Source organism: Corvus moneduloides, chromosome 7, assembly GCF_009650955.1.
Source record: "Corvus moneduloides isolate bCorMon1 chromosome 7, bCorMon1.pri, whole genome shotgun sequence".
NCBI lineage: Eukaryota > Metazoa > Chordata > Aves > Passeriformes > Corvidae > Corvus > Corvus moneduloides.
The window spans coordinates 12,092,497-12,106,975 of NC_045482.1; the positions used below are offsets into that span (position 1 = coordinate 12,092,497).

At 39.0% G+C, this 14,479-nt stretch overlaps 1 protein-coding gene and 1 long non-coding RNA gene across 5 annotated transcripts in view; both read left to right on the forward strand.

The window, feature by feature from the left end:
- The first annotated feature begins 171 nt into the window (after positions 1-171).
- On the forward strand, positions 172-9,954 carry STRADB (STE20 related adaptor beta). 2 transcript variants are annotated; one of them, XM_032114298.1, is made up of 12 exons: positions 172-259; positions 2,836-2,892; positions 3,226-3,306; positions 3,672-3,771; positions 4,401-4,522; positions 4,993-5,101; positions 5,549-5,672; positions 6,123-6,294; positions 6,708-6,812; positions 7,044-7,273; positions 7,838-7,880; positions 8,324-9,954. In XM_032114298.1, exons 2-12 carry the CDS (start codon positions 2,881-2,883, stop codon positions 8,474-8,476), a joined length of 1,251 nt encoding a protein of 416 aa, XP_031970189.1. In that variant the 5' UTR covers positions 172-259; positions 2,836-2,880; the 3' UTR covers positions 8,477-9,954. The 2 variants fall into 2 exon arrangements, with proteins under 2 accessions (XP_031970189.1, XP_031970190.1); XM_032114299.1 differs by having other exon boundaries at positions 5,023-5,101.
- Positions 9,955-13,435: 3,481 nt separating this feature from the next.
- The window catches only part of LOC116446752, a 31,343-nt gene continuing 30,299 nt past the window's right edge, over positions 13,436-14,479 (forward strand). The window contains exon 1 of one of the 3 annotated variants that reach the window (XR_004241355.1): positions 13,436-14,153. This is a non-coding gene — a long non-coding RNA (uncharacterized LOC116446752). The remainder of the gene's footprint in view (positions 14,154-14,479) is intronic. The other 2 variants (XR_004241356.1, XR_004241354.1) reach the window with 2 other exon arrangements.

The window sequence follows — 14,479 nt, forward strand, 5'->3', positions numbered from 1 at the left end:
CGGCGCGGCGGTGGCGCCGGCCCCCGGCCCTGACTCCGGCGGCGGCGGGCAGGAGTGGGCGCTGCCGCCCTGAAAGGCTTCCCCGCTGCGCCGGGGCTCCGCGCCGGCCGCGCCCTCTGCCCCGCTGCGGGGGAAGCCGGGCGGGCCGGGGAGAGGGAGCTGCGCACACCGAGCTCGGGAGGCGGCTGCGGGGAGCGGAGCCCTGTCCCGGCCGCTGCGGGAGGCCGGAGGGAGGCGGGGGCCCAGCGAGGAAGGCGAGGTACGAACTTAACGGAGCGAGTGAGGAACTGCGGGGCGTCCTTCCGCACGTTCCGGTGCTTTGTCACGGACGGATCATTGCACTCGAGATACACGACCGAGAGCTGCCTCAGTCACTGCGAACGCTGAAGTAGGAGCTGCAGCTCAGCGTCAGCAGAACCCAGTAATGCGCGTTCCCGGTACCAGGGCTTCGGCTCCGGAGCCTCCACACTCCCCCAGCTCACAGGCACAGGTTTCTGTGTCTTTTTACTGCCCTGCACTGTTCGCTAGCTGAAGCTTCGGCCAAGATGCGATGAATGCATCATTTTACCTGTACAACACTTGTCACTATCTACAGTACAAAAAAAAAAAAAAAGCCTGCCTTGCAGAAGGAAAAATGTGGGGACAGCGAAAAGGTTTGTGTGGGGACATGAACCAAATCCGTATTGAAAAATGGAAACAATGTCAAACTACATAAGAAAAAAAATAAAAATCTTAAAATTGTAATGTTATTTGAATAAATGTGCATCACGAATGTTTCTGTTGGCTGGCTATACACCTTTGAACTAAGTCTACAATAATTTGACTTTGGTATATCATAGTTATTAAGATTTTATTCTTCAGCTTAGCTTTTGTGGTTTTATATTGCAAGCAGCAGAATAAATTGTCTTGTGTAGGAGAATGAGGCAACTTCTTTCCAAGTAGAAGGATGCTGTAGCCATTACAGTGCTGGGCGGTATCTTGAAGTACTTGCATTCTTTTTTTTTCTACTCTGCTACAGACTTCCTGAGAGAAGTTGTTTAAGTCAAGCGCTGATCCTCTGAAGGTGCCTACTACCTGCTAGGGATCGACTTCTGTTTCCATTTGGTATCTATAATAAGGAATTACAGTATTTCTTTACTCCAAGTATATCTTCAGGGTAAAAATGTAACAGATTAGGAATGGCTTGGATATTTGGCAGTTAATGGGGTGGTGGGGGCTTGTTAGCTTTTCAAGAGTGTTCTCTCGATTAACTAGCATACATAATTTAAATGCAGGATATATAAGCTTAGCTCCTTAATAAACAAAATTATCAGTTTCTGGTATAGTACTTCAGCTTTTATAAGTTAACTTTCATACAAAAATTACATATTAACATGGAACTATCTCCCTTAGCTGACTTTTTATCAGCCACCAAGTAGGATTCCTCATGGTGGCTGGAAAGCTGCCTATCAGAAAAGGACCTGGGGTTGCTGTTTGACAGCTGGCTGAACATGAGCCAGCAGTGTGCCCAGGTGGTCAAGGCCAGTGGCATCCTGGTTTGTATCAGCAATAGTGTGGCGAGTAGGACGAGGGAAGTAATTGTCCCTCTGTACTCGCTGGTGAGGCCAGTTTGCATCTCAAGTACTGTGTTCAGTTTTGAGCCCCTCTCAAGAAGAAAGACATTGAGGCACTGGAGGGTGTTCAGAGAAGGGCAACAGAGCTGGTTAAAGGTCTGGAGCACAAGTATTACAAGGATTGGTTGAAGGAGTTTAGCCTGGAGAAGAGGAGGCTCAGGGGGGACCTTCTTACTCTACAATTACCTGAAAGGAGGTTACAGTGAGGTGGGAGTTGGCCTCTTCTCCCACGTAACAAGTGATAGGATGACAGTAACTGGCCTCAAGTTGCACCAAGGGAGGTTTAGATTGGATCTTAGGGAAATCTTCTTCCCTGAAAGGGTTGTCAAGCATTGGAACAGGCTGCCCAGAGAAGTGGTGGAGTCACTGTCCCTGGTAGTGTTCAAAAAACATGTAGATGTGATGCTTACGGACATGGTTTAATGGTGGGTCTGGCAGTGTTAGGTTGGACTCTGTGATCTTTGAGGTCTTTTCCAACCTCAGTGATTCTACTGTTGAAGATGTGTTTTTAGCTGAAGTAGAACAGTTAGTCCCATTCTATATTTACAGAAGCTTTGATACACTAAATAGACATCTCTCTCACTGCCTAAGCTTTCAAAGCATCAGACATAAAGTAAGTCTGCTAGAGGACTTTCAGAGAGGCTACTCTGATCTGTGAGGGAGTTTGCTGATTCTGTAGCCTAAGTAAAGTGAAAATTATTGGAGTTGCTTTTCTTTTTTTTTTTTTAATTGAAATCCCTTACTTACAGTAGTACTTCCTCTCTCACTTGTGAAATGTAAAGTGCAATTCCTTCTGCCTTGCTTTTTTTTGTGAGCTAGTTCAGCTGCACACAGCCAAGCCAAGATGTGACTAGCACAGCTGTGCTCCTTTAAAACAACAGACAATTATTTCTTTTCCTACAAACTGCCAAGGATTCATGAGTCCGTTCTTTTTTACTTTTTGCACTCGTGCAGTTAACTTGCAATTAAATTGTTTGTTCAGAAGTGGCAGTAAAATTTCTAAACCCATAAATTAAAAAGGAACACTTGAGTGGACATGTAGTCCTCAGTGTGGAGTTTGAAATTGATATGCTACTTAAATAGAAGCAGACTTTCCGTGAGCTGGAGTTGTGGGGTTTTGTGTGTGTTAGCTGACAGGAATGCCTTACAGTTGTGATTAAGGAGATTTAAGTTTATCACAGGTTTATGTATCATCTTACTTTGCTACTTTATTTTTTTCTAGGATAAATGGGTGTGCGTGACTTTTCCCCTGATCTAAAGTGGTTCCATGTCTTGTTTGGTAAGTTTGTCTTTAAAAATTTTGGCCCTTGTTACCCAGCTATACCTTAATATGAAAAGCCCTGGTGAAATGTCTTGCTTGAGGGGATTTCCACAGTGCTGAGATGTTTGAACTTTGTTATGTTAGCTTTTGGTAAAGGAGACTTTAGTGTCTCTGCTCTCTAGGTCTGCCATGTATGTGCTTTATGCTGTTTCTTAACCCCTTGATTGATTGACTTGTAGCAGAAGATTTTCTGAGCTGCTGCTTATAAGGCCTACTTTTTTACATTTTTGCACTGCCATATTTAATAAATTGCAGCAATTCCACCAACATTCACTTGTTTCTGTTCTCAAGGACTGCTCCTGTATTCTGCGTACACCAGTTGAATCAATCAGACCAGAAGAGCTATCTCAGAGCAGCATCCATGAATGCCTGGTAAGAAGAAAACAGAAAGTTTAACTCCCAAATAATACCCAAATACAAAGCTGATACATATTAAAAATAACCTCATTAGGGAGTACTTTTTAAAATGTTGACAACAAAAATAGAATACTTTGGGGCTTCCACTTTGGAAGAAGACTATAGGTATCTAAGTGTCACTCTTGTGCCAGTTTGAAAACAAACACACACAAAACCTGTAACTCATAAAACTAAGTCTTAGTAATGGTGAAAGTACCAGCTTGAATGTTCTTATTTGAGTACTGGACTTTAGCATTAATAATATTTTTGCATTAATTTAAAAAATATAAATGATTAAAAATTACATAGTTGTTTTGAGAACTGTTTCTTCTCTCTGTTAGGCTGATTCTGATCTAGCCTGGATTCCCCCGTCTACAGGAAAAAATGAAATGGTATTTTGCTCTTCTAATGTCTCTCATTATGAACTCCAGCTGGAAATAGGTAACATAAATGGAACTCAAAATATTTCTTCTTCCTGCTATCAATAGTTTATTGCTAACTGCAATAAATATTAGGTTTGTAAAATGAAGGACTATTCTTGTGTCTCCTTAGCTGAGAAAAGTGCAGAGCATTGCTCATATTTTAGTAATCTCTTATTTCAAGATCTAAGACAAATCAACAATTACCTGAAGTTGTCTCTTGACGTTTGTGCATGTACATGTCAATTTTCAAAATCTGTGGTATGTGACAGTAAATACAGCCTTAAGTAACATCATGTCTTGTAACTTGGCTACCCCAGCTGATTGTTCTAAGGATGGCTGCCTCAGATCCTACTATGCATGCATATGTTCATGTGAATATGCATACTAAGTGTTGTTCATTTAGATGTATAATTGATACTGACGTATGTTTAAATACTTTTACTTGTTCTTAAAATAGCACACCCATGCTTCAACTAATTTGCTGCATATCTTTTGCTGCAACTACTTAAGTTCTTGACATTCTGAAAGAAAAGGACACGCTGCTATCAATTGCAACTTTAAAACTGGAAAATGATCTCTATGTATGAAGGAAACCATGTGGTGGATTATTATGCTTTCCAATGTTAAGGTAGCCATTTCTGGTTTCAGGAAGGAGGTTCAACAACTTAACTTCAGTTTACCTTGCACGGCATACACCTACAGACATGCAAGTTGCTGTAAGGATCACAGACCTAGAAAACTGCTCTGAAGAGCATTTGAAAGCCTTACAGGTAAAGGAACAGCATTTCTGCACAAAGCCTGATGAAGATAGTGAGGAATACATATGGGATTACTGACCAGAGGTAGCTTTTGTTTGCAATGGGTCATTTCAGTCAAGTTTTTCCCTCCAAAGAAGTAGAATATAATAAACATGACACATATGTAAATTTGAGAGTTGCTTTCCGAAGACAGCAGCTGACAACTGCTTTAGAAATACTTCTGTAATTGTACAACTTATTTGAAGCATGTTTTGTACTCTTATTTAACACCAAAAGTTTGGACTATGAACAAACTAGATTTACTTCAGACAAGTGCAATTGTGGGCAAGCTATTTACATTTCTGTTGCAGACTATGCACATCACCTGCAGTCTTGTATAAATGCAAGGAAACAGTTCTATTTACTGATTACTGATGTAGTTAATGCTCTTAGTAGGACTGCTCTCTTGTGATTAACACATCCACTTTCATTTAATTCCATAGAATGAGGTGGTTTTATCACACTTTTTCCAGCATCCCAACATAATGACATTTTGGACAGTGTTTACAGCTGGAAGCTGGCTTTGGGTCATCTCCCCATTCATGGCCTATGGTAAGAACTGTTAACTGCAATTTTGGAATAGGAAAAAGGGCTGATACAAGTTGGACCACATGGTCCATGAGAGGTTTCTCTTCAATCATCTCCTGTCTCGTAGTAAAAACAAACTCTCCTGAACCACCTGTTTAGAGAAGACTTCCTCCCCAGTGAAAACTGGTATTTGAACTGCATTAAATTCCACTTAGTCCTAGCACCCACCATGGTGCGAGGAATGGTAACTGGGAGATGTATATCTACATTGAATACAGGTTGGGCATAGACTTCCAGTTAACAGAAGCATGACATGGGGCATCAGTTACATCCATGTAATAACTGTCCTTGATGCACCAGAGTCAATATAACGATGAGACTGCTGCTCTTGATGAGTGTATACCATGAAGGAAGCATAGACAAGAATTTAACAAGACTTGTTAGGCCTAGCTAGGTTTTTTTCACTTCCAGGTTCAGCTAGACACCTGCTGAAGACTTACTTTCCTGAAGGAATGAGTGAAGCTTTGATAGGGAACATTCTGTTTGGTGCAATCAGAGGATTAAATTACATGCACCAGAATGGATATATTCACAGGTAGGAGAATGTCAGTAGGTAAGAACCAAATGATAGCATCTTACCTTAAGTATTGTCTCCCTCTTTTTCCTATATACCTTCTTATGTCAGATGGTACACAAGTAACAATTTTTTCAATACAGCAGAACCAAGTTTGTAAAATCTCAGCAGGAAATGTATTTATACATTTCTTCAAACCAGTTGTTACAGGGATTATCCACCTGCCTGGCTTTGTCTCTTTGAAGCAGAAGAACACCAGAGTTATAGAAAGGGCTTCCTTAGTTTACACCCCTTGCAGGGAACAAGGCCCTTTCTCCAATTTCTGGCACTTTTTTCCTAATCATCTCTCTCAATAGAGAGATGAACTCCACGCTAGCCTCTCACTATAAGTCAATGAAATATGAAAGCCTTTCTGTTCTAATAGTGCTTTGAGTAATTCTTGTAACTAAAATTTACCACTTTATGTTACAGGAATATTAAAGCTAGCCACATTCTGATTTCAGAGGATGGGCTGGTTTCTCTCTCTGGCCTAAACAACCTTTACAGTTTAGTTAACAATGGACAGAAGTCAAAGGTGGTATATGATTTCCCCCAGTTTAGTACATCGGTGCTTCCTTGGCTGAGTCCTGAACTGCTGAGACAGGTTAGTATAAATTACGCATAATTTTTCCTATTCAAAGTTAGTGACAGTACTCAATTTCCGACTTAAGTCTGCTTGTAGAAGTACAATGAAAGATGTTGAACTGCAACTTTTAAAGGTACATGTATGTACTGAATTTTTAATTGTTCTAGAGGGAACCAGTTCTAAAGTTGTTGGTAAGGTGATGCTGTACTAAGTCTTTTTACCCAAACCTCCTGGAAACTATTGCAGATCCTGAAACTTGTGTTCAGTAAAGCCATCAGATTTCTGAAAAAAGCCTGAGGTTTCACAATTTAATTGCTTCAATACTGTGTAGGTTATGGGATATTAGAGTCTCGTGTTGAAGGAGGCACTTGTACTCTTGTTGGCATCACTCAATGGCATCAGTGATCAGTTGTGTTTTCTTTCTCTCACAGGATTTGTCTGGCTATAACATGAAGTCTGACATTTACAGTGTGGGAATTACAGCATGTGAATTAGCCAATGGACACGTTCCATTTCAAGATATGCCTCGTACTCAGGTACAATGCTAAACTTTATCTCTAGTTAAAAACATGCTGAGCTTTTTTTTTGTTTGTTTTACTCAGAGAAACCAGTGCTATTACTGCTGAAATAGTGGCTGCTTTTTGTTGTTTCAAATATGCATGCTTCTTTCTAGAACAAATAATCCTTCTATCCCTGGAGTTTCACAGCTTACCCTGAATAGGTCTGAATAGCTGTTGAACTCTCATACTGCTATTCCTTTCCACTAGATGCTGCTACAAAAGCTGAAAGGTCCCACCTACTATCCTTGGGATTTAAGTACCTTTCCCCGGGGGGAGTCCCGGATGAAGAATTCCCGATCAGGTGTTGATTCCGGAATTGGTGAGAGCATGACACGCACAATGACCAGTGAAAGGCTACAAATGCCCTTTTCCAAAACATTTTCACCTGCTTTCCACAACTTGGTAGAACTTTGCTTGCAACAGGACCCTGAGAAAAGGTAACATTCTGGTGAAAACTAATTTCTTTGTCACTTCAATCTAAGATCAAGTATAGCCCACAGTTTAGGATACAGTAATCAGTTGAATGCTGTTGAAGTCAGAATTTCAGACCAGATGTACTATGCAAAACAATACACTTACATTTGTAATTTAAGAATTATCTTGTCTGATAAAGGAATCAAACTTTTAAAGTCATTTGACCCCTGAATTTCTTGCAATATGAATGTGCTTTGTAACAAGTAAAGTTAACTTTCAAACATGTATTTTGTCCAAGAAAAAAAAACAAACCAGAAATCTGAAATATATGTTTTCAGTTCTATGTCTCTTTTGAATGAGGCATTAAATTCCTTGTTAAAGCCTTTAAAAATAGATTTCTTCATTAGTGCTTTCACTATAAATTGAGGCATAGAATGTAGGAATTGTGTGCTGCTTTTCTCATTCTTCATATTTGTCCTGTGGAGGGAAAACCACAGGGCTTAAATTTATTTGTCAGTCTGGCCTATTATCCAAATGCAGTATTTTACTTTCCAAAATGTAATTATATTGTTCATTTTATGATTCAGGCCGTCAGCAAGCAGTTTGCTTTCGCATACGTTCTTCAAACAGGTGAGTTTACCATATTTTGTTAAATGACACAGCTGTAACCTAAATAAGCCACAAAAAGAGCTGGATTACAAAATAGTGAAGTTACCTGGAGCCAAAGAGCATCCTGTAAGAGCATACCTGCTTCAGACTTTTTTAACAAAATGGTATTGATAGAGTATAGGAAGCATAAGATTAATCCATTTCCCCATTGATGAAGTTGATTTAACTTAGCCTAACTAATTTTAAAAATGGTTAATATTCTTAATTTAAAGCAGAACTGCACAGCTGATTTAATTAGTCTTGAAAGACTAATAGAGTGGGGAAAGCAAAACCTCTCATCCTGTTACTTTCAGTATTGTAACATGCAAGAACAGGGCTCTGATTTCACATGCTTTTAATGAAGTCAGTTGCAAAGTTATGGAGACTTTTATGTGCAGCTTTATTTTAACTTTTTTTCTTTCTAGATAAAGGAACAAACACAGAATTCACTACTGTCCCTATTACCACCTCCTATTCAAAATAACAGATCAGAGTTCTTGGCGCTACCCTCAACAGCAGTTGGGACTGAACTTGGACGTATTGCTACAAATCAAGATGATACAGACTGGGAATTCTAAATAAATACCAATGATACCTCTCTAGTGTTTCAGAGAAGGAAAATGTGATTTGTATTTGCTGCTTTTGTATCGTTAAAATACAATTAGACCAAGTATACTTGAAATGCCATGAAGTGGCTATAATTCATTAACTTCCTCTTAGCATCACAAAATGCAGCGTGCCTCACTCTGATTGTAAGGAAAACTGTGTATAAAGAATGGCTGAGTGCTTACCTCTCTCTTTCAAAGTCTTTCTTAAAAAGAAGGTCCCTTCTGTAATCTTACTCTGTACTGTATTATCAGCTCATATTGCTGCAGTCCACTTGTCTTTCTGAATTCAGGCCTGCCGTCTGTCTGTGATCTTATTTAAACATCTATTTGTCTTTTCATATGATGCAAATCATTTTAGTAAGGAGAAATCCTCCACTTCCAAGTTGAAATGTGAAACTGCACAAATTAGTTGCTTATGTAAATAAATGTTTCTCTCTCAAAAGACATTTTTCTCACTTGACATGCTGTCATATTTGCCAGAAGTTAGCTATGCATCATTTTTTATGCGGTTTTAATACTGCATGTGTCCCAAAGAAGTTAAGCTGCTTGGAAGTGTGACTCATGTTCTTGCATCTGTCCACAGTCTTAGTACAAATCTGGGCTTTTGCATCTCTGTTTATTGTTGTGTCATTTTAGCAGTTAACCTGAGGATGTCTCACTATGCAAAGTAAGTCTCAAGTTCTAGCAGCTACGGGTTAATTTTGAAGAGTCATATTAAATAATCTAAAGTTACTGTGTATCTTTTTATTTATACTGTATTCCTGTTCTCCACCAGAATTTACCAGAACTTAATACTGTTTTCTTAGAAGAAAAGGCAATATGCATTAAGCTTCACTGGCACTGCTGCTGGCAAACAAGCCTCTTTTGCAGGGCACAGTTAAACTCCCATGGATAGATTCAGCCATAGTAAGAACCTAATAACCCCCTAGGATCCTAGTGAATTTATCTGTTGTAAGTCAGATGAAAAGCTGTCTTCTCCCTACAATTCAGTAAGTTCTCATCTGTACCAGGCGAACAAAAGCAGCTTTTTTCTTTCAAAAACCTGGATATTCTCATCATGTTGTAGCAAAAGTTGTGTCCCAAAGCCACTAGTACTTTACTGATGGCAGCGTGATGGTAAAAAAGCATAAATAGATATTGAATGGATATGTTTTAAATTTTCAACATAAACAACATTCCACGTAAGTCTTCAAGTCTTCCACAGCTGAGCAGGCCTGTAGCCAACTTTGAGAATACCACTGTATTGCCAGCAGCTTTGCTACAAGGCCATGAAGACCAAATGACTGAAATACAAGCCTGAGAGACACATAAAATTATAAATGACCACATAAAAGTGTTAACAAAAAAGTTGATTCTATTCATTATGCTGTGAAGAGAGCTCTATATTTCTAAACCTAACGTGAAACTTAAAAACCTGTCAATAAACTTACCCTATCTGCCTCCATTTATATCTGTAATTCTTGGACTTCTGTTTTCTCCATACCCCAGCCATACTAACAGCTTCTTGTTACTGCAGGAAAAAAATTCATATATATGTCAATCATTAGGTAAGAAAATAGTTGTCTAAGCTAGAAAATTACTCTGATTAAAAATATTAATAAATTGTGTACTCTTGGAGAAGTTACTATTTTTATGAGAACTGCATGTTCTTAATTCTTAACCATTACAGATTTGGACTGTTTACAAGTCAAATACATGAGATAGCATCTACAAGTAACTTTTGACTAACAGTACATGTAAAAACCAAGTCAAATAATTGAGAACACAGATGAAGTTCTATATATTTTAATTACAGACCTCTGAATAAACATTACTACTATTAAAACCTGTAGAAAAATTCGGGCAGCTTAACTGTTAGTATTTTCAAGCTTCTCTTGCAACAAGTGCTGTGGACTCTATAAAAATGAACTTGAATACTAATAAGAATGTCAGCACAAAGTTATTCAAACCACCATGTGTTCCAGTGGAGTTACTTTGCTGCCCTCTCTTTCTGTGAAAAAAAAAAAAATCAAAAACTTATTTCTAAACACTGTTCCTATTTCTGTACTGACATTAAGAAAAAAATGAAATACAATTTTTTTAAGTTAAAAAGCTCACAAGTCTTTACTCTTAGAATTACTGCTTGTCAACACCTGTGTCTCTTCAAACAAAAGCAATTAAGAGGCACTGTGACTTCTTAAAATAACCAGAAATACTTGAAAATACTCCCTGGATTGTATTTGCTGAAAGGTTTGATATCATTTGCTCATTAACTGTGATGCTTTCTATTAAGGAATAATGCAAAATAAATATTAGTTAGGAAAGAAGATGCATAATCATATTATTAAGTTTTCAACTACCTGTCACTGAAAAGATGATCTTGGAAACAATTGTTCTGAAAATCTGAAGGTTTTACATATAGTTTTCAAAATCTGAGATTCATGATTTGCATTATTAAGATTCAAGTTGCAGGGACTTTCTATTCCAAGCTGACAGTTTTAACCACTATAGTTTTTTGTTGGGTTGTGTTTTTTTCAGAGCACTTGTTTACTCTTGCTCATACCAATGATGTGTGTTATCAGCATGTAAACTAGAACTAAACTTGGGCTTCAAATTTCCAAGTATCTTACATTTAGGCTCCCTGTGATGTATTTTCAAAGGGGCTTATAAAATTTAACACATTTGCAAAAGCCCATGGCCATTGAAACAGAAATCTGTAGCCTGGTTACTTTTGAAATACTTGTGAAAACAACACAAGTGGGTTTTTTGCAGCCACCTTTCTTTATGCTAGCATTTACCACTATGTAAAATAAAGACCTGTATAATAGAAAACTTAAGTTAATTAACATTATCCTGAATATATGCTCAATGCTGTTGAGTGTCTCACTGTCTTGGTCTGATACCACAGCAGTTTGTGAATGACTGAATGGATGAACACAGAAAAAAATGTGATCTACTTAGAATCAACTTGATCTGATACATGAATTCATCACTTTAAAGAGTCCCAATGCAACAAATATCCATTGAAGAGGGAACAGTTTCTTCCACCTGATGAACAGAAATAAATATTTTTTTTTAAATTACAGAGCTTTACCTTACCTCTCTCTTTTCCCTACCTCTCTCCTTCTCTTCCAGTGCTATCAAAATAGTTTTTAACCTAGAGGATGGGTAAAAATATGGGAAAGCATTTGAAAACCATTATTCTGAACCTCTCTTGACAAGAGGCAGGTACCAGAGTAGGTGGCTTACATACCCTGCCTTTAATACTATTAAGTAGCTTTACTAAAGTATTTTAGCTTGTCTAATAAACCTCTGAAACAACTAAGCTAGCACTAATAACCTGTCCTGATGATGTCCATCCCTTTCCTGTATGAATTAGGAAAAAACTACTAAAATTCAGAAATAGTACACATTACAGAAAAGACCTCAAAGGACTATGAGTAAGAACCATACTATGAAATTAAACAATCCAATGTAACAAAGACTTGAGGTTATAAGAAAAGAAAGCACTGAAAATTGAGCTGGTCTACTAATAACCTGCTAGCAGAATAACATTTGGTATTTAACGTAATTAAATCTATCCAGAAACTTGAGATAGGATGAAGGAAAGAATATTAGGTTTAAACAGGTGCCTGTGGAAACCTCCATAATTCCCAGATGAAAACAACTAGTTCTGCTCTATAAATTAGTTACATATATATTTGTTTCTTATCCAAAAGTCCCAGAAACATCTGTAAAAATGCCCCAAAAGCCCATATGAACTTAGCTGCAATCAAGTGGTGGTTTTATTTTTAGATATGATTATAGAATACACCATTATTACTGGATTTACTTACATACCCAGATTCATGGGATTAACTTGTCCTCTCATAAAATCCATCTGCAATGGAGGAGAATGGATTGCTGGCAGGATGCAGAGATTCTCCTATGTTTTGTCAAAATTTACATGACATACGGGTCAAGAGTATCAATGCTGAGTTATCTATTACATTTTATTTTCACAGTTTGTTTATTCTACATTCTGATATCAATTATCTTACTAATTCTCACATTTCATGTAGTCAAAAGAAAAATATTCTTACATGCAGATTTCCTTTTGCCCATGTGAAATCTGGCAAGTCAGTTAAAGATGAGGTTAATGCTTTCCTGGTTTGAGGTACCTGTTGTTCTACAGTAGCTGATGGAGCCATCACAGACTTGTGGAGCGATATATTTGGCTGGCTGTCATGCTCTTTTACATGCTCCATTTTCTGCTTCAGGTTTTCCTTATCATGGGAGAACACATGATTTTGAATCCTTGGAGCCTGCAGCATGTGATGTTGAAAAAGGTGGTTCAGCATACTTTTCATGATTTTTCTTTACAACATTACTGTATTTCCTCAAGCTAGTTTTGAGGACAAAGTAGTTTGGTTTTCCTTCTTAAATAGCATATTTATTAATATTTGACCCAGATGTTGGTGGCATGGCATGGCACATTTCTCTACATTGCTTCTCTTTTGACTTCCAGTCAGGATTTTTTGGCAACTTTTCTTTTTCCTTATGCTGGACTTGTAAAATGACACATTTTGGGCAATTTGCTGTAAAGGTGAGCCATGGCCTACAAAGATGCCCTGCTTGAATATCAGCATCACAAGCATTTAAAATGGAAGAATTTTACTGTTTCAGACTTTGTTCTTATTCTTTTACTGTGAGACTTTTTTAACAAATTCAAATTTACTGTTATTTCTTTTTTCCCCCCTTTTTTTTCAAAAGTGGTTGTTGGTTGGTTTGGTTTGGGTTTTTTTGCGGGGGGGTTGTTTTGAGATTTGGTTTGAGTTTTATGTGTTTGCTGGGGTGAGAAGGGGTGGAGACGGCTTCCCACCTCCTCCCCCCCTCCCCTCCCAGTACATTAATCTGTTTATTTTCACTATGGGGGTTAACTATTACATCTGGCAGTGGGTGTGGATGTTTATCCACAAGAAGATCTTGCTTTTTGTTTCTGTGTCACTGTTTGAGACCTGCCTGTATCCATCTAAAAAGCCGTGTGCTCTTCCATTTTACTGAATACAGTACAGGGGAACTGTACAGGGAATTCTCAGCCAGGGAGGGCTCTACAGCTTTTACAGTTTGAAGAAAAGGTTACATAAATTTAAAATACAGAATTATTAAAGCAAGCAGCTTGGTTCGTGGGAATTTTTTCTTTTTGACTGCGTTTCCCTTTGGATCACATTGCCGCAATCACCGACGGCAGCGCGGCCGCTTCGCTCGGGCCGAGTCCGCCATGGCGGCCCCGCCACCGCCCCCCGGCGGCCGTTACCGCCGCCCGCGCGGCGCGAGGGCAGGGCGGGAAAGCCGCTGAGGGCTGAGGGGCAGCGGCGTGACCGGGGCGGACAAGCTGCTCGGTAAATAAAGGTACCGGGGACGGGAGGGCGACACGGCAGGAAAAAACATCCCCTAAAGCACCTGTCTTCAGAAGCAGCAACCGGCGGGTTTCAGGCGAGAGGCTGGGAGCCCTGCCTGCCCTCCGTGAAGAAAGCGAGCAATCCCGGGGGCAGAGTACAAAAATAACACCCAGGGAAAACAGTCTTTCTGCAAGTATCTGTGGACTTACACAGCAGTTTCAAGCATAGCCGCACTGAGGAATGCAAGAGCACCTTCCACACCGCTTTGAGGAAAAAGGAAGAGACAGGTAAGGCTTAGGCTTAACTATAGGTATGTACCTGATGGTTTTCTCTCATCTCCCAAAGCCTTCAGTTATTTTAAATTAATTCTGCTGGAAATATACAAGCGAGTAATTCTCACCTAATCATAACTGTCCTAAAGGTTACCGCAGCAATACCAAGACTACTTTAAAAAGACGTTCTGCAAATTATTGTCACCAGGCTTCATGTTGAGAAAGCTGCCTTGAGAGTTAACATTTAAAACAAGTCGAAATTAACCAAATTTTAAATAACTACAACAATTTAAGTAATTAAAGCAATTTCGCTTTGGAGGGCCTCCAGAGGCCCACTGGGT

Coding starts and splice junctions, on each gene's coding strand:
- STRADB (XM_032114298.1), top strand. Junction 3,307..3,671: donor GCAGCATCCATGAATGCCTG/GTAAGAAGAAAA, acceptor TCTCTCTGTTAG/GCTGATTCTGATCTAGCCTG. Junction 5,102..5,548: donor CTCCCCATTCATGGCCTATG/GTAAGAACTGTT, acceptor TTTCACTTCCAG/GTTCAGCTAGACACCTGCTG.